At 40.3% G+C, this 19,922-nt stretch overlaps 1 protein-coding gene across 4 annotated transcripts in view; it reads left to right on the top strand.

Moving 5' to 3' along the window:
- Positions 1-19,922, top strand: part of MAP4K4 (mitogen-activated protein kinase kinase kinase kinase 4) — a 244,029-nt gene that overhangs the window by 197,846 nt on the left and 26,261 nt on the right. The window contains exons 16-27 of one of the 4 annotated variants that reach the window (XM_075917252.2): positions 390-551; positions 3,183-3,413; positions 4,322-4,428; positions 5,138-5,289; positions 7,093-7,190; positions 7,480-7,488; positions 8,183-8,358; positions 11,017-11,137; positions 12,230-12,421; positions 15,002-15,119; positions 15,399-15,569; positions 19,316-19,459. In XM_075917252.2, the coding sequence (XP_075773367.2) occupies positions 390-551; positions 3,183-3,413; positions 4,322-4,428; positions 5,138-5,289; positions 7,093-7,190; positions 7,480-7,488; positions 8,183-8,358; positions 11,017-11,137; positions 12,230-12,421; positions 15,002-15,119; positions 15,399-15,569; positions 19,316-19,459 (1,681 nt within the window). The remainder of the gene's footprint in view (positions 1-389; positions 552-3,182; positions 3,414-4,321; positions 4,429-5,137; positions 5,290-7,092; positions 7,191-7,479; positions 7,489-8,182; positions 8,359-11,016; positions 11,138-12,229; positions 12,422-15,001; positions 15,120-15,398; positions 15,570-19,315; positions 19,460-19,922) is intronic. The other 3 variants (XM_075917256.2, XM_075917260.2, XM_075917268.2) reach the window with 3 other exon arrangements.

The raw sequence follows: 19,922 nt of genomic DNA on the forward strand, positions 1-19,922 counted from the left end.
ATCTCTGGGTGCTCTAAAAGGCTGGTGTTCTAACCTAAAATTATCTCTCAGACATTAATAGAGGAGTAGACAAAAGACAGACTAAAAGATGTGATTTGATGGTTTTTATGTCTGGAAAAATTATGATCTCTTAAGGTAGACAAATCTGTTTCAACAGTTTTTCACTGTCAAGGAATATCTTACTACCTCCACTGTGTCCTGGTAAAGATTCCAGACTAGACTCACCTGCTGTGTTGCTCCTGTTCATCCAGCAGTTCACATAGCCAGGGAAAAAATTGTCTTCAACCTTAATGCGTGCTTGTAAAGAGAGAGATGGTTGCTCTCTTTTCCCTACAGTAATACTTCACTTCATTGACTACTAGTTTTAACTTGCTTTAATTTTGGTTTAGGTGGAGGATAGATTTAGAAAAACTAATCAGGGCTCCCCTGAAGCACAGTCTAAACAGACGGGCAAAGTGTTGGAGCCACCAGTGCCTTCAAGATCAGAGTCCTTTTCCAATGGAAACTCAGAGCCTGTCCAGCCTGCACTGCAAAGGCCAATGGAACCCCAGGTAAAAACAGAAAATCTTGAAGGGGGTAGAAGAAACTTAGAGGCCCTGATACACTTCACTTCAGGTTTGAAAGTCTTGGCATATAAACATACATATTTAAAGTGTATTATTACTTTACAGAGTGACTTACTCAACAGATCTGTGCCCTGTATGTGTTCAGAGTTACACCTGCTTATTTTAGTGATGGGCATCTGGGTTTTATTGCTTTTTTACTTCTCCTCAGAGCCAGCCTACTTAAGAGAGCTAGCTGCATTCTGTCACTGCCTGTACATCAGCAGAATGGTTGTCTTCATTCCTGTCAAACTTAAAGTGAGGTTGCACAGGTGATGATTTGGTCCAGATAGTCACTTATTACTGGAAAGTCTTTTATTACTGGATGTGCAGAAGGGAAATAACCAAGCTTGACTTTTACATCCCTGTAGAAAATTACTAACTGGATTCAAGAACAGCTGGTTGTCTTGTTTACTAAAGAATCTCTCAATTTTGAGAGCCTGTTTTTTAGAGTTTAGAGTATGAATGTTGGAAAAAAAAATACAGGCTAAATTTCACAAAAAGCTTTTATTTATAATTTAATTACATTGATTCAATTAAACTTGGCAAGCAATTTCTGTGCCTGTGCAAAAAGTTTTGTAACAAACATAAAATGTTTCCTTTTTCCTTTTGATAACTCACATAATTAATTACAGTGATGACTCAGATTGTCCTTGCTAACCTTGTTGTGACTAGCTATTGCAAATGTTTGGGGTAACTGCAAAATCTGAACAGAGAGAGAATGGGAAGAATTGTAACAAAATTTCATCTTCAACTCAAATTTTCCTGATTTTTGGGGGGGGGGTTGGGGGGGGAGAGACTTCTAATAGTATTTGACAGTCTTGGACTTGTGTGTGATAACTTTATAACCATCTAAGAATTTCTGAATTCCTGCTTTTGACTTGTACTCAGATGAATCCATCTCTTGCACAGCTGTGTGTAATAAAAACAATTCAGTAATAAACTTGTAAAAATCAAATATAGGCACCCTCATAAAACTAAGGGTAAATGTTAACTGGTGTTTAATGAATAGGTGAAGAAAATATGTCCTGGAGTTGTGATCTTATGTGAAAAGGGTTTGCCTCTTAATCAATTTCAGAAAGCATTTTTCAAACAAATGGCTTACTGAGCTCAACACTGAGAAGGGAATGGGATAGAGGGTCAATCTGAGACTTACATATAGATCTGCTAATGGAGCTTAAACTGTGGAGTTGCTACTGTGCCTCTATCGTGTGTATGTTTGCATGTACAGCATATGATATATGGAGTATGTATAATATGCATTATGAATACTACATAATGTGTAATATACATACAGTAAACTTCTGATAATACGGCACCTTTAGGACCCAGGGAGTGCCGGATTATCAGATATGCCAGACTATCAGAAGGGGGGGGGGAGCTATGAGGGGTCTGGGGTGGGGTCGGGGAGATGCCACCCCAAACCTCTCATAGCCCCCCCTTCCAATAGCCCAGCTCTGCCCCAGGCGTCCCCGATTCAGCCGCTGCTGGTCAGTTTCAGCAGCGGCTGAATCAGGGAAGCCGGGCGCAAAGCAGCTCCAATTGTCCGACTGCCCTGAGCTCTTCCAGGTTCCTGATGGTGCTGGACCATCAGGCGTGCCGGAGCATTGGATGCCGGACTAATGGAGTTTTACTGTACATAGGATTGAAATATATATTATGTATACAGGCAGTCCCCGGGTTACATGGATCCGATTTACATCGGATCCCTACTTACAAACGGGGTGAGGCAACCCCGCACTAGATGCTTCCCCCCAGCAGACCAGGGAGACGTGAAGCTAGTGCGCCCCCCCCCCGCAAGCAGACCAGGGAGATGCGGAGCGGCTTTTCTAAGCAGACACCTCCGCTTGAAAATAAAGGACTGAGGGAAGTGAGGTGTGGGAGAATAAAACTGAGCTCTGGAGAAATGTTTGGCTAGAGTTTCCCCTACAATATGTACCAGTTCCGACTTACATACAAATTCAACTTAAGAACAAACCTACAGTCCCTATCTTGTACGTAACCCGGGGACTGCCTGTATAATATATATATATATATATATATAAAATACTAAAATGACTAAAGGAATAAAGACCTTTCTTTTATGATCTTCCTTCAAAAGTTTTGTGTTGTCTAGTAAATTTAAGATGTTAGTTACAACATAAATCCGAATATATTTAGGTTTGCACACTTGACAGTGTTCCTAACGTCACGGATTTCTTCACTTCAATGTCTACTTCAAATTGCCCGTCCAATATGTGCTGCTATCTCAGACCTTATCAAAGTCCAATGAAGCCAGTGGAAAGGCTCCTGTTGATTTCTTTGGACTCTGAATCAGGCCCCCAATGTAGATCTTCGGTTAATTTTTTTTTTCTGGTTACTAGTGTATGTGTATTTGGAGAGCATACCTCACCAAAATGCATACATGTTGTATTTTCAGTCTGTTATGTTCTCTGGGCACCTTCCTTGCTTTTTGATTCCACCTCACGCTTGCCTTATGCCATAACCAATTTGTCTCTTCCTACCCACTCGCCTTTATTCTGTTAAAAAAGCCAGTTGTACAGAGCGCATTGAATGTTTTATGTTTTGTTTTTTTGTAAGGTACAGTGGTCCCATCTGGCATCTCTCAAGAACAATGTTTCCCCTGTCTCGCGATCCCATTCCTTCAGTGACCCTTCTCCTAAATTTGCACATCACCATCTTCGTTCTCAGGACCCATATCTACCTTCACGCAGTGAAGTGCTAAATCAGAGTTCTGACTCTAAGTCGGAGGTACCTGACCCCACTCAAAAGGCTTGGGCTAGAGCAGACAGTGACGAGGTGCCTCCAAGGGTAAGGAGTAGAAAGACAGAATTGTGCTACTTTTTTTTCTTCTTCTTCTTCTTTAATTTGAAGAGTGTGATCGTTTAGGCCCCAGAAAAGCCAGGCCCACAGAGCAGTGTCATTACTGGGCAACATATTTTGGAAGGAAGTTCATACTGTAGATATCTAGTCAATTGCCCCATGACAACATGTTTAAAAAAAAAAAAAAAAAAAAAAAGAATTACAATCTGATGAACATTACAAGTATTTGCACACTATGGCTCTTGCAGAGAAGTGAATTATTATGCAAAGTTAATAAATCATTACAGTATTCAGGGAAGAATTTAAAACATCCCTGGCATGATAGCTTCAAGTTAAAAGTTTATTTTCCTCTACTTCTGGTTGGCAGACCAAGCTGTAAATCATGAGCATAATTATGTTTAGATGGAACTAAACAAAAAAGAAACATTCAATATTTCCCCCCCTTCCACTTGGGATTTGCTTCTTCTGAGTATGTTCTTGCTTCCCACCAATCTTTGCCTCCTGCTAATCCATTACCAGGCATTTGTTTGGTTCCTTTGAGCTTATTTTCCTAATCCTCATGCTATTTCAGCAAATTGCTTTGTGTTGTCCCTTGCTTCAGTGAAAATACCATATTCTTTTAAAATGTCTCAATAGTTTGGGGTAAGGTGTGTATGTTTGTATGGTAGCTATTTAGGCATGTTAGTCTAAACTTTCAGTTTTTTACAGTATCCAAACAGCAACCCAGCTAAGTTAATTCATTTGTTTTGGGGTTTTTTTTGTTTTCTTTCATTTTGTTCAATTATACTGACTTGACTTAGAATAATGTTATTCAGAATATATGTGCTGTGGGAGGAGACTTTTAATTTTTTCCCCTTTTTCCTCATGAATTTTTACTGTTTCTTTTTTCACCCAAGGTACCTGTGAGAACAACATCCAGGTCTCCCGTCCTATCTCGTCGAGATTCTCCACTGCAGGGCAGTGGGCAGCAAAATAATCAAGCAGGGCAAAGAAACTCCACGAGGTTTGTTCGTAAGCCCACATCACCCTCTCTCTCTTGTTCTGTAAGGGAAAGATTAGATGGAAGCCAGGGAAAAGATCCAAAGCATTATCCTTCTGATGTGAAGGAAGAAGGAAAGTGCATCCATTCTTTCTTAACAGTTAAGGTTGAGTTTCTTTGGCACTAAATAGTTCAATAAAGCCTAATTAAACTTCTTCCTGCATCTTTGAAGGGGCTGTTTAAGTCTTGTGATATGTAGCCTTAACATTTAGAAAAAAGGGGCCAATCATGCAAATGCTTGGTATCCAGTTTTGTACTGAGTGCTGCAAAACTGGACCCCTTGTGTTGCAGTGGGAGTTTTTCCCAGGAGTAAGCACAGTGCACAGTAGTAAGTATTTACAGGGTCCAGGGTTAAAAGGAACCCAGAGGCTTTTCAGTTCTCAGATATTGTACAGTTGTATAATCAGCCCTCAAACAAAAAGAAGCACAAAAAGCATCTGTTTAATTTTTATTTATTTACTTCTTTTTGTAAAAGATTGGTTTTTCTGGTAATAAGATGGCTAGTGTGGCTGTAGTATAGGATTTTAATTGCTTTGAGAGCCCTAAGCACAAGGATTAGTACACTCCATCCGATCAGTCATTGACAAAATATTGATGAATGAGCAAGCTTGATTGTAAGTGTAATAGCTGATATCTGAAATTAAAGTTGACAAATGCACTTTCCTTGAGACAGCAACATAGAGCCTCGTCTGCTATGGGAAAGGGTTGAGAAACTCGTGCCGAGACCAGGCAGCGGCAGTTCCTCTGGCTCAAGTAACTCCAGCTCACAGCCGGGTTCCCATCCTGGATCTCAGAGTGGCTCTGGTGAACGATTCCGAATGAGATGTAAGTCCCCTTCTTTTCCTTCCTTTCAAATTCCTAGATTAATCTGTGATGTTTGGATTGTGCAGCAGCTAATAATAACAAAGACTCTTCCCTTAAAAGGAATTTTAATGTAAAGTATCAGGCTGGGAGGTTTTGATTCTATGTAAGTCCCATCCCTTTTCATAGCCTGTGTTTTAAGAAGCTTGTTGGTAAAGAAATCTTCAAGAGTAAGTTTTAGCCTCTTTCTCCAATTCAGATTCAAGTATAGTTGTATTCACCAGTGTACAGGACAAATTACATGACTAAGTCCATTCCTTTTCATATACAAAGTTTGCCCTAACTTTCTTCATTTGTATGAGCATCTCATATTTTTTGTTCATTGCACAGTAACTCTGTCCATGAGCACAACGACAGACATTATTTTCCAGTGCCAGATTTATTGGCATTTTAATTATTTTTTATCTCAATTTCTTTTCTCCAAATGTCAAGATGTCATATTTCCTTTTGACCTAGGATAATTTTTTTAATATGAGAAGGGGTGTGAAAAAAACTACAGAAATTATATCTGAAAAGCAATCCCTGCCTCTCTCCGTACACAGACAGCAAAAGCAGAAAAGTTTCACGATAACTTTTTGGATTGAGCAGGACACTGCTGCTGTGTAGTGTTAGAACAGTGTCTCAACATTTTTAAGACAGAGGAACACCAAATAATAATTTTTTCTTAATGAGGAACACCAAGGATTTTTTGTTAAGGCTGCCCCCCTTCCCAAAGTCTCGGGGGGGGGGGGAGGGGGAAGGTTGGGGGAAAGTTATTGAGGGGGGGAAAAAAAGTCACCTGCCCCTTTAAGGGTGGCCATTTTGAATTCTCTTGTTCTCTGCAGCATGCCTCTGATTGCCTTGCGGCACACTGGTGTGCCGCAGAACACAGTTTAAGAAACACTATGTTAGAGCATATTCAGCTGTACCATAGTAAGGCATGCTATAGAGGTGGCTAAAAGAAAAGGAGCTTGGAATGAAATAAGTCTGTGGAAACCCCAGAATGCTCAGTGTTGCATACTATTAACTCTTTGAACTGTTGAGATTGAGCTGATGGGCTGTGCTCAGACTGTTAGACTGGCTTCTAGTTTTGCCATGGGAATAAGGTGACTATCCCCTGACAGAGGCAGAGAAACATAAGGGAGATTGAGAGAATCTGGGTCTTCTCTACAGTGTATATCTCCCCCAGTTATAGACATTGATAGCAAGCCAAGAATGTTGCTAGAGTGGTATAGATTGTTAAGGGCAGATCATCAGTGGTGGAGATGACCTGTGACACACAAGTCAGGCTACATGATTTGATGGTCCCTTCTGGCATTAAGCTCCCTGGCTCTGACTCTTTAGAAGGGGTAAAAGTTCTACCTTGTACCATTTTAGCTCCCAGTCTATTTCCTTTTGTTTGAAATCCCCCAGATCAGGGCAAACAAGTTTTCCAGAAGTAAATGTGAAGAGAATTTGATGATAGGAAATCTTGTGGCGCAATACAGTTTACCTCCCCTGAATATCAGATCCCCAGTATAGATAGGCAAAGCTGCTGTATGTAAGTTACGTACCTCTTTCCATGTTTTCAATCACTGGTAAGCTGCACCAGTGCAAATCACAGCTGCTTGTAGCATTTCCTATTGCCACTAGAGTATTGCATGGGTGCAGGTAAACTTGCAGCTGCCCCCCATGGCAGAAATAACCAGTATAGACGAGGCCTTTTCATTTCTGCCACCATAGAAATAAAAAATTCGTAACTGAACAACCCTTTTTTTGTGTGTTTTGGTGGTCTTGATGCATGTGTAGCATCATCCAAATCTGAAGGTTCACCATCTCAACGTCATGAAAATGCAGTCAAAAAACCTGAAGAAAAGAAGGAAGTCCTCAGACCCAGCAAGCCTGCTGTAAGTTAAATACATCTGTGCTGATTTTTCACTTAGTGTTAGATAGGTCCATTACAAATACTTTCATAGTAGCCCCAACCACTGAAAGTGAATTAGAGATTGTTTGGCAGTAGCATACTATGAAGTGTTAAACATTTAAATACACTTTATTTGCTGCTTGAATTTATTTTTATTTTCTCATTTTTTTCCCCTTTCAATCCTCTCCTTCTGTCCTACGTATTCTTCCTGTGACTGGACCAATGATGATTCATATGACCCAACTGTACTGTTGCTGTGCCCCATGGTGCAGGGAGAAGTGGTAAGCACTCAGCTGTTACAATCAAATGGCACAGTGCACATTTTTAGTTTTTGCCATTATTATAATGACATATTGTGCTTTTGGTGACTAAGAGGTCATCGTAAATAATTCCAGTGGTTCTATCTGAATCCTAGTCTATGAATCTGTTGTTTGTTCTTGTATTGCCCTAGCACTCAAGTGCTCCATCAAATGAAAGGAAGATGGTGGCTCGCATCGCGTCAGTTTATAAATAAAAGTGAAGTATTTTATACAAACTGAACGGGCAATTCAGTACATTTTAGGCTGCCTTACAACTTTGCTGTCCATATTTCCCTGCAGTGTAGCTTGTCTGTCTGCAGTTGGGAAGGGCAACTGATGGGCTCCTTGAAAAAATGTATTTTAGTGTATGCATTGCTCTAGCGAGTTCTGGTAGGAGGGAGAGGAGGCAAAGACCCACCTAGACTTACATTTCTAGGTTTTTGTTGTTTGATATACCAGTGAAGCACAAAGAAATCAGTAAACCAACAAAAAGACCCTGTTGCTGGGAACTAAGGAAGTGCAGCAGCAAACAAAACAGCATCAGTCCCTGCAGCTGTGTTACTGATATGCTGCCTCCCTCCTATCCAATCTGCAGCTTCACTGTTGAATTTCATATTATTCCTCTCCTCCCCCGCCCCCCCTCCCCCCCCCCCCCACTGTGTCTCATCCTTGCTAGGATTTAACTGCCTTGGCTAAAGAATTGCGAGCTGTAGAGGATGTGCGACCTCCGCACAAGGTGACAGATTATTCATCGTCCAGTGAAGAGTCCGGGACGACAGATGAGGAGGATGACGATATGGAACAAGAAGGAGCCGATGAATCTACGTCTGGGCCAGAAGACGCCAGAGCTGTGTTAGTTATTCTGTGATTTTTCTAGTTTGTGTGGCTGAGGGGAAAAAACCTCAATGTATGTTGCGTTCATTAGCTCTTTTTTTATCAATACAGTATTCAGGAATCTACCATGGAAAGCAAGACTAAGAGGGAAGAACAACTGAAGGGAGTTGGCAGCTTTTTAAAGGGACATTATTAAAGGCCCAAAAGCAAACTATTCCACTGCATAGGAAAGATAGAAAGTATGGCAAGAGACCTCTTTGGCTTAACCAAGAGATGTTACGTGATCTAAAAATAAAAAGGAGTTGTATAAAAAGTGGAAACTAGGTCAAATTACCAAGAATGAATATAGGCAAATAATGCAAATATGCAGGGGCAAGATTAGAAAGGCAAAGGCACAAAATGAGCTCAGTCCAGCTAGAGACATAAAGGGTAACAAGAAGAGGTTGTACAAATATAATAGAAGCAAGAGGAAGACCAAGGACAGGGTAGGCCCATTGCTCAGTGAAGAGGGAGAAACAATAAGAGGAAACCTGGAAATGGCAGAGGTGCTTAATGACTTCTTTGTTTCGGTTTTTCGTCAAGAAGTTTGATGGTGACTAACATAATGAATGCTAGTGGAAATGGGTATAATTTAGAAGTTAAAATAATAAAAGAGCTAGTTAAAAATTACTTAGAAAAGTTAGGTGTCTGCAAGTCACCAGGGCCTGATCAAATGCATCCTAGAATACTCAAGCCACTGATAGAGAAGGTATCTGAGCATTTAGCCATCATCTTTGAAGAATCATGGAAGTTGGAAGAGATCCCAGAAGATGGGAAAAGGGCAAATATAGTACCCATCTATAAAAAGGGAAATAAGAATAACCCAGGAAACCGCAGACCAATTAGTTTAACTTCTGTGCCAGGGTGGATAATGAAACGAATAATTAAGGAATTTATCTGCAGACATCTGAAAGATAATAAGGTGATAGGTAACAGCCAGCATGGATTTGTGAAGAACAAATCATTATCAAACCAATCTGATAGCTTTCTTTGATAAGATAACGTGTCTTGGGGATAAGGGAGAAGCGGTGGATGTGGTATACCTAGACTTTACTAAAGCATTTGATACGGTCTCACGTGACATTCTTATTAATAAACTAGGGAAATACAACCTACTGGGGCTACTGTAAGATGGGTGCATAACTGACTGGATAACCATTCTCGGAGAATAGTTATTACTGGTTCAGAGTCGTGCTGGAAGTGCATAACAAGTGGGATTCCGCAGGAGTCTGTTTTGTGACCAGTTCGGTTCAATATCTTCATAAACCATTTAGGTATTGGCATAGAGAATATGCTTATTAAGTTGATACCAAACTGGGAGGGGTTGCAACAACATTGGAGGATAGGGTCATAATTCAAAATGATCTGGACAAACTGGAGAAATGGTTGAGGTAAATAGAGCGAAATTTAATAAGGACAAATGCTAAGTACTCCACTTAGGAAGGAACAATACATTTCACACATACAGAATGGGAAGCGACTGTCTAGGAAGGAGTACTGCTAAAAGGGATCTAGGGGTCCTAGTGAACCACAAGCTAAATATGAACCAGCAGTGTGACACTGTTTCAAAAAAAGCTAACACGATTCTGTGATTCATTAACAGGAGTGTTGTGAGCAAGACACAGAAAGTCATTCTCTAGTCTGCTCTGATTAGGCCTCAGTTGGAGTATTGTGTCCTGTTCTGGGCACCATTTCAAGAAAGATGTGGAGAAATTGGAGAAGGTCTAGAGAAGAGCAACAAAAATGATTAAAGGTCTAGAGAACATGAGCTATGACAGAAGACTGTGAAAGAACTGGGTTTGTTTAGTTTGGAAGAGAGAAGACTGAGGGGAGGCATGATAGCAGTTTTCAAGTATCTAAAAGGGTGTCACAGGAAGGAGTGGGGAAAATTGTTCTCTTTGGCCTCTGATGATAGGACAAGAAGCAATGGGCTTAAACTGCAGCGAGAGAGGTTTAGGTTGGACATTAACACCCTGACAGTTAGGAAGTTTTGCCTAAACACTAGAATAAATTGCCTAGGGAGGTTGTGGAATCTTCATCACTAGAGATATTCAAGAGCATGTTAGATAGGCATCTGTCAGGGATGATCTAGTAGGTGTTTGGTCCTACTGTGAGGGCAGGGGACTAGACTCGATCTCTAGAAGTCCCTTCCAGTTCTAGTATTGTATGAGTCTATGAAAAATACTTATCAGTCAGCTAATACTCACATTTCCAAAACATATCGGTAACATCTTCAAAAATGTTATGTTTTCCAAAGTGACTTCAGTCTAAGTCCCTTTGAAAATCAAGGCATAAGTGCCCAAATGGGACGTAAGTGCCTGTCATTTCAGCACCTTTTGAAAATTTTATTCTTTAAATCTTACTGATGTTTGTCTTGTATTTCTAGAAGGTAAATTATAATGTGTGTTATTCCTGCCCCTCATTTGCATTTTATAAAAGGTAAATAATTGTTTTTAGCAATTTTACAATTTGTTTGCTTCTTGGAGAGCCTCTTCCTTGATGATTTATATCAATTTTCTGCTTTGGATGACCATGTAAAAGATCTATGACATGTGCTTGATACAAATACACGAAGACCAAGTTAAAACAAATATTATGGGGTGTTTTTATCCAAATTATTTCTTGCTTGGTGCTTAGGTCGACTCTGAACTTGAGCAATGGTGAAACAGAGTCGGTGAAAACCATGATTGTCCATGATGATGTGGAGAGTGAACCTGCTATGACCCCTTCCAAGGAGGGAACTTTAATCGTCCGACAGGTATTGTGTTTCCTTACTGCACAGTGCTGTGCCTTTACTGTGATCATTAACCCACTTGCTCGTTCACTCATGCTGTTTTTTCATTATATTTGTTGTCCATGTTTTCAAGAGCTAGAGGTAGCATATTTTGGATGAGCAGACATTAGATGCATGCAGAGAAGAGAGCAGCCTCCATCCCTTGCTGCTATTGTTTTGCATGCATTGCCGTGACACCCATCATAGCATCACACAGAGTGCCTCAAAGTTTGTGTCAAAAAAGAGATAGAAAAGCTGCACTCAGAATAGAAAAGCTTAATCTGGTTTTATGACAGAACCAGACACTGGATCTCAGAATCAGACGGGGGAGGGAGGGAGGGGAGGGGAGAGGAATGCGCAATTCCTTTAATGACTGTATGCCTAACATCAAGAACATACAAACAAAAAAGCAAGGTAGCAAACATTTGGTAAGGGGGCTGGGAGGGAACGTTGTAACATGCAGGGCTGTGACTGTGGATGGTTTGTTGTTTGGTTTCCTTCAATTTTGAAATGTTACTTTTTTATGATTGCGAGATGATGCTTCCTTGTGTATTAAAACTAGCTCATCGGTTAATGAGTATGATAGCTCATAGGGCTTCCTCAGTAATCACACTGTTGGGTTTTGCAACTGAATGTCAGTTTTTAAATTGAACCCTACCATTTGCTAATTAAGATTTCATGGTGATAGGTTAAATAGTTAGATTAGGGAATTCACGAGATATTTCAAGTTCTGATCAGAACGTGACGGAAACTAGAATTAAGTAAAATTATGGCAAACAACAAATATTGTGAGCTTTTCCCTGTAGTAGTGGTACCACCATAGACTTACTGGCATGGTTATTCTGGTAAAGGAGCTGGCCTAACAAGTGAATCAGATTAAGTGAGGGGCCCATGTCTGCTTGCCAGAGGTGCAGTATTTACTGACTTCTGGAAGCTCTGCACGCTTCTAACCCAGGCTTCAAGACACAGGATATCGGTACATTTAAAAAAAAAAAAAAAAAAGAGTAGATAAAGCTGATAGGGATATAAGTCTTAAGCAGCACTTGAGCAAGACAAGTGTGCCTGTTTTTTCTACAGAGTACAGTTGACACAAAGCGTGCCAGCCATCATGAGAGCAATGGCTTTGCCGGTCGCATTCACCTCTTGCCAGATCTCTTACAGCAAAGCCATTCCTCCTCCACTTCTTCCACCTCCTCCTCCCCATCCTCCAGCCAGCCGACACCCATCATGTCCCCACAGACACCCCAGGACAAGCTAACTACTAATGAGGTATGTCTTGCACCACAGCTGGCTGCTTTCTTAGGGTTATTCCAGTATTACCTAATAGCTAGTTGGCAAAGGAACTCCAGCCAGTCTTCCCCTGCTTTTTTCTGTCACTTCTCTCCCTCCCCCAAAATAACAAATTTCAGTTCTGTGTTAAAAGCCCTTAACTCTAGATCAGTTTTACCCCCAAACTTGCCAGTTGACTATTTTTGCTTTCCACAGTGAGTCATTAATTGCATGGCTTTTGTTTATATTAAGCTTGATTACTATATATTCAGACAAATATTTTTTTAAATTACTCTATTTTGGGAACAGGCAAGTTTCAAGGAATCTGCTGGGATTTTTAAAAGTAATTAAATAAAACTGGGTAATTTTGTGTTGATTTTACCATAAAAAAGGGGGAAATAACTAGGCATGTGCAAGTGACTCACTTGTACAAATTATCAGGGGAATATAGGAAGCTGGTTCCAGTTTAATTGAAGGATTTTACTTTTTGAAATTGCCACATGGGGTTGGTGAGCATTTCAGGAAAGCTGGTTGAGGGGTACTAGTTTTTGGGAATGGTAATACAGGAGCTCTTGAGTTTTTAAAGCATAGGAGTAACCTGAAAAAAAGACCATGGAAAAATGACTCCTGATTATTCTCCAAGTCTGCTGTCTGTCTCTATTTGGAGTCCTAGCTGAGGACTTTGCTGTTCCAGAATTTTACTCCTGTTATCTTTGCTGGCTCTGCAATGCATAGACGGACTATGTTACATTCTTGTAAGACACAACAGAATTGTTCACTAAATCTCACTGATATGGTCAGTCCTTGTACTTTTGCAACTCTTTAAAGGTGATGGGGATGCACAGGTGTAAATGAATTTATCTTCACATTCTGTTATGTTGGTGGCAAGGAATAAGAAGGAATGAATCCAGCATGACTTTCAGTTTTTCAGTTGAACAGGCAGGACTGGCATTTAGAGAAAACATCTTTAGACTTGTAAACAAGTATGATGTGGAATCAACCAGCCAGTGTAAATGTGTAACAACATGCTGCTGCTTCTCAGAATAGAACTGAACTTTAAACACACAGGTGCTTTGACATCAGTGCCAGGCTGAGGTATTCTGTGTACAGTTACAAAAGGACCCGAGATAATAGTGATGCAGAATTTTCACAATAGGATTAAATGCACTTGTGAAATGTATTGGACCATATGTTAGCAAGCATTCATTTTGTCACAGAAATGTAGTCAGGGTAATGCTTGTAATTCTTCATTTTCAGCTACGTTTCATTAGTCATTTATCTTTCTAAAAATATACTCTGTCAGGTTATTTAGACCAGTGCAGGGATTAAAGGTTATACCTGTTCATTACTTTGTTCTAAACAACAAATCAGCAGGATTTAATCAATATAGTTCAAACTGAGTTTTGATAAGAAGATTATGGCAGTTATTTGTGGTGACTTTGAAGTTATTAGCAATGTAGTTGAAAGTATTTTGCTTTGTAGAAAAGTTTAGTATGATTAAGCCCAATAATTATATTTGGTGAGGAAGGTGGAGGTTTCAAGGGGACAGAGTTTTTAGGCTGGTTAACAGCAAGGAAGCTCCTTTAACCTTGTTTGCAAAGGCATAAAACAAGCTTAGCAGAAACACATTTATTTTTCCCACAGTGCCTTAACACATCCAGACAAACACACTTTTACTTTTTGATTGTTTTATACTTGTGTCGTTCTGCTTTTATGTGCAATGTTATCACTATATAACACTTAACGCACTAAACTGGCAAGGGTTTTTCAGAGTCATTCCATCCCCACTTCTAACAGTTCATTGTTTCACGCATCTTTCTCCCTTCTATGTGTTTAGAATACAAAACTAAATAAAGTACCAGTGCTTTTATCAACTACATATTCATACCTTCATATCACTGTTTACTGCACCTTTCACACTAATGAGCCCCTTGTTTGATACAGGTGTAATATTTGCTATGTGAATTGATGGTGGAAGAAACTGCTGGAGCTTTCTGGCAAGAGGCTCAGTTTAAAAAAATAAAAGTAGAGAATTAACATAAAGTACCAGACATTGAAATTTCATCAGTCATAGAAGTGAATGCCTGATCCCAGTTTATTTAGATTTTGTTGCCCCAATTAAGAGATCAAATTCCATAGCATATTAAATAAGCTAATTTCAGGAGATGCATAACAAATAGAAGTTCACAGTGGGCAGCTCATACATAGAAAATTAAAATATGGAATGAAGTAGCGCTAGCTTCTAATAACTTCATAAGTACCATGTATATTGTAACCAATGATCAAGAGGCCTTCCCTTACTATTTGCCTGTTGTAATGACCATTTCTTAAATATCTCCTTTAAAACCTGAGATAACAGGGGTGAAGAACATACTAACTGCATTTTGTGGTAATGTGTGAAATGTGCATATATTCAGACATGGTGCCTGCCCTATGTATATAGGAAATATAGAAGGTGGGGGTGGGAAAAGAACTTCAGAAAGAGAAATGGTAAAATTCTGTAGTGACTTAGAAATGTTTCATTGTTATCATCACTTTTTGTTGTCATTTATATTAATAAAGTTGAAATTTACATTGCAGACTCAGTCCGCTAGTAACACACTCCAGAAACACAAATCTTCCTCCTCCTTTACACCTTTTATAGACCCCAGATTACTACAGATTTCTCCATCTAGTGGGACAACTGTGACTTCTGTGGGTAAGTAATGTAGATGCAAGAAGACAAGTGGGGGGAAAAAAAAGGTCCAGTGACTTGAGTTGCTCTTTAAAGTAGTTTACAATGTTTCCATCATGCTTGTTACTTGATTTGCACTGGATTTGCATAGTTTATTTCCTTTTTCCATTTACATTTCTTACAGAAAGAAAGGCTTGCTTAATATTATTAGTTACTGATCTGGGTTATTTAATAGAAAGTAGATGGTAAATATTTGATACTGAAAAGATAGTATTACATGTGGTTTATTTTTTTTTCCCCCAGTGGGATTTTCTAGTGAAGCCATGAGGTCAGAGGCAATAAGGCAAGATCCTACCAGGAAGGGATCAGTTGTCAATGTGAATCCTACCAATACACGACCACAAAGCGACACCCCAGAAATTCGCAAATACAAGAAAAGATTCAATTCTGAGATTTTGTGTGCCGCCTTATGGGGTAATGTACACTTGTGTCCCTACCTTCCCTCTTCTCTTCCTCTTATTTCTTTGGATCTTTTTTTTATTGGGGGGGAGGGGGGTCATTTATCTTACGAACTGTCTCTTAAGTGCATGAAGTATGAGAGGGATTTGTATTGCAGCAGTTATCCAGTGTCCAAATAAGTGATATTTTACAACACAGAGGCTTTGAAGGTTGTCTCTTGCAACTCATATATATGAAAGCAATAGTTCAGCATCTCAGACCAGACCAGTTTAAGTTTCACCTAAAAATAGGGTCACAAATCTTTTTTGGGTTGGGGGCCACTGACCCACATCAAAATCAGTCAGGTGTCACTCACAAGTGAGAAGGGGAGGAGGGGGGATCCCTCAGTGACCTGGCCCTCAAGTGAGGAGGTGCAAGGTCTGGGTGGGAGATAGGATGCAGTCGCAGGCTGGGGGTGTGGATTTGGGCAGGAGGGGGAAGGAGATGGGGACACCTACCTGGGCATCGCTCCAGGGGGTAGGAGGGACAGTGTAGGTGACTCCACATGGCCTTGCTTTACTGGCACAATTGTTCCCCACCTCTCTTGGCTGTGATTCCTGGCAAGTGGGTGGTACCTGCAAGCTTGTGCAGGGACAGAGCTTTCCTGTGCTGCTGTTCCCACAGCCGCTTTCTCCCCCATTGCCAGGCAGTGACTGCGGGCCAGATGGAACTGGCTGCTTACATTGAATCCAGCCCACAAGGCTCAGGGTTTCCCCCAGCCCCTGCAGCAGAGCGAACAGGCACTGGTGCTCCAACTGCATGGGGTGCTCCAAGCCTCAGCACACCCTCTGTGGCTGGAGCACCAGTGCCTATTCGCCCCACTGCAGGGGGAACCCCAAGCCTAGTGGGCTGAATTCAGGCAAGCCACAGTCTGTAGGTTCCCCTTTCCTAATTTAAGAAGCTAGGACAAATAGGCACCTGTACGTAGTAATCAAAGCTCAGTCTGTCATTGTCCTAGTGCGACCTGGTTACTACTCTGCTTACAATGTGGCTGTTCTTAGATCTGGCTTCATACAGATTCTGACTGGTATAGTCTCAGAATTGTATAAAAATAATTCAACATTTTGTGAGCCTATTAGGATGTTCTTTCTTATTTTTAAAATCTCTTTTTAATATATGCCTTCTGCAGCTTGTGTGGGGTTATGGTATTCTTTTGCTGTGCGTTTTGCGTTAGTGGAAGGTTAGGTTCAAAAAGGGTATTGTCTTTGATTAGAAGCCTGTATTTCATGTTATAACTGTAATACTAGTCATCTTACACCAGTTTAGTTTGAATCACATAATTACTCAGGGAGAATAGTGCAAGTAATTTAGGAAACTTCTGTTTGAGACTACGTGCCACATTCTCTTCCAAACTCTACTTGGTGTATTTGGAGTTAGGATCAGGGCGCACCAATATGTCATTTATAATTAGGGCTCAGTATTCTGGGGGCTAATCGGGGCACCATTTCAGATTTTGGAAAGGGGGGAAGAGTGAGAGCACGGGGAGGCGAACTGCGCATGCTCAGTACAAGCCAAGCACCAAATGGGGGTAACCAACCCCATCTCCTACCTCCCCCCCTCCTCCACACACACATCATCTCTATCCAGGGGCTACTAAGGCACTGAAAAACGACTTTTTTTGGCAGACAATTTAGCAGTCAGCCGACAGGAGCACTGTATCTAATTATTATATAAAAATAAATAAATATTAGACCTGCTCAGTTCTAACAGTAACATATTCTGACATCTTGTGACAAGTCACTTGAGACACTAGCTAGCTGTAACATTTTAATATACTTACTTTGTTACTAGCTCAGTGGAAAGAGAGAGACACCCCATCAGGACTCCTGGGCTCTATCTCAGCTCTGGAAGAAGAGTGGGATCTAGTGGGTTACAGCAAGGGGGCAGATACATTTCAGCTCCATATAAGAACACCAGAATGGCCATATTAGGTCAGATCAAAGGTCCTTCTAGCCCAGTATCCTAAATATCCTGTCTGCCAATGCCAGGTGCTTCAGAAGAAATAAAGAGAAGGGGCAATCATCATGATCCATCCCCTGTTGCCCATTCCCAACTTCTGGCAAATAAAAGCTTAGGGACCCCATCTCTGCCCATTCTGGCTAGTAGTAGCCTTTGATGGACCTATTCTCCTTGAACTTTTTTTGTTCCTATTGGAACCCTGTTATTGTTTGGGCTTTTCCATCATCTCCTGGCAAAGAGTTCCACAAGTTGATTGTGAAAAAGTAATTTATTTTGTTGGTTTAAAATCTGTTGCCTATAAATTTAATTGGGTCAGATTCTTGTATTATGTTAGTGAAGGAATAAATAACTTTATTCTATTTTTCCACACTGTTCATGATTTTCAAGCCCTCTAACATATCCTCCACCCTTTAGGTCATTTCTTTTCCAAGCTGAAAAGGTCCAGTCTTGTTAATCTCTCCTCATATGGAAGCTGTTCCTTATCCCCTAATGATTTCTGTACCTTTTCCAAATATATATATTGTGGATGAGGTGACCATATCCATATGCAGTATTCAAGATGTGGGCATACAGTGACTTTATATAGAGGCAACATGGTATTTTGTCTTATTATTTATTGCTTTCTTAATTATTCCCAATATTCTGTTAGCTTTTTAGTTTTTAGACTGCTACTGAATATTGAACAGATGTTTTCAGGGAACTATTCCCTAGAATTCCAAGACTTCTTTCTGGAGTGATAACACCTATTTTACACCCTATCACTTTTGTATCTATAGTTAGGATTATGTTTTTCCGTGTGCATTACTTTGCATTTATCAACAACGAATTCCATCTGCCCTTGTGTTGCCCAATTACCTGGTTTTGTGAAATCCCTTTGTAACTCTTTGCAGTCAACTTTGGATTTGTCACTGTTTTTCCCTTTTTCAAGAACATTTATAAGCTTAACAGCATATGCACATCCCAGCAGCACAACACTCATTCCTATCCCCCAGCCTCCTATAAATGACACCCTTGGGGCTAATGTACTTGGGTGTCAGCCTCAGTTATCCTATGCCAGAAAAGGATAGGTCTCATACCCATTTCCTACCTTGATATGTCACCTACACCCTGGGTGGGTTAGTATAGGAGTCTTCTTCAATGCTTTATAGCTGTAGAAAATTTGATGTTCTGTGAGAACTCAACACTGGCAACACAAATTGCCAGAGTCCCACCATTTTGATACCAATATCTGGACATTTTTAATGCTTTAAAACAAAAAATTAGACAGTTGTGAATGTTGAAAAAGCTGGAGCAGAAAGAATTGGTTTTTTCTCCCAAAGTCACGTGATTAGCAGAGTAAGCACGGGGCTTCTGTCATACTTTCATTTACATAGCATTGTACCGGTTCTGGTGTGTACGTAAATATCGTTTGCTATTTTACTGAAAGCACTCAGAGAAGTAAAGTGACTTGCTCCAAGTTATATGGCAAGTGATTACAAGAACTAGGTTCAAAACTTTACCTCTCCTGATACCCGGTTCTGTACTTGCTTCACTAAATCATAGTTGTCCACAAGCGGGCGGGTGTGATAAATGTGATGTTCTACCCATCTATCCCAGTGAACAGGGACGGTCTCTGTTAGTTTCTCCCCTTGCCAAGGGTGCAGATGGAATCAGTGTTGGGGGTCTGAATACCTAAAACAATGTAAGTTGTTTTCTAAAGCATGACTTAATCAAAATATCTGGAAAACATGTGTTGTAATTTGGGTGTTTTGTGTTTAATTTAGGAGTGAATTTGCTAGTGGGAACCGAGAGTGGTCTGATGCTGCTAGACAGAAGTGGTCAAGGGAAGGTTTATCCTCTAATAAATCGAAGACGGTTCCAGCAGATGGATGTACTCGAAGGCCTGAATGTCTTGGTGACAATATCTGGTAATGCTCATTTTTCAATTTATTTATTCTCTGGATAATCTGGACCTCACTGAAGTCAATGAGAGTTTTGCCATTGGCATCAGCGGGGCCTCGTTTTTTTGCTTTCGCATTTTTTAATGCTATGAACCAGCATTCCACGGAAAACACCCCTAACTGCATGCCTTGAAGGATATTTGCTTGTATTATGATTGGGAGAGGATGGGTGCAGGAAATTATAAATTCTCTTTTGGGTCTAGGTTGCTAGAATAGAAATTCCATTGCATTGCAGAGTGCAGATGTAGGGTTAGATTTAATGATAGGATGGAGTAGATGGATGCGACATCTGTATGTTCTATTACTTAGTAAGAATGTGGCCCATTGATCTAACAGCGAGAGATGCAGCCATTATTTCAACAGTTCACAATTGAACACTGGTAATGAAAATCTATTTCTTACTAAAGCTGAGAGCTCCAGACACTTGGAC

This window comes from Pelodiscus sinensis, chromosome 1 (assembly GCF_052426305.1).
Source record: "Pelodiscus sinensis isolate ZL-2025 chromosome 1, ASM5242630v1, whole genome shotgun sequence".
NCBI classification, from domain to species: Eukaryota; Metazoa; Chordata; order Testudines; family Trionychidae; genus Pelodiscus; species Pelodiscus sinensis.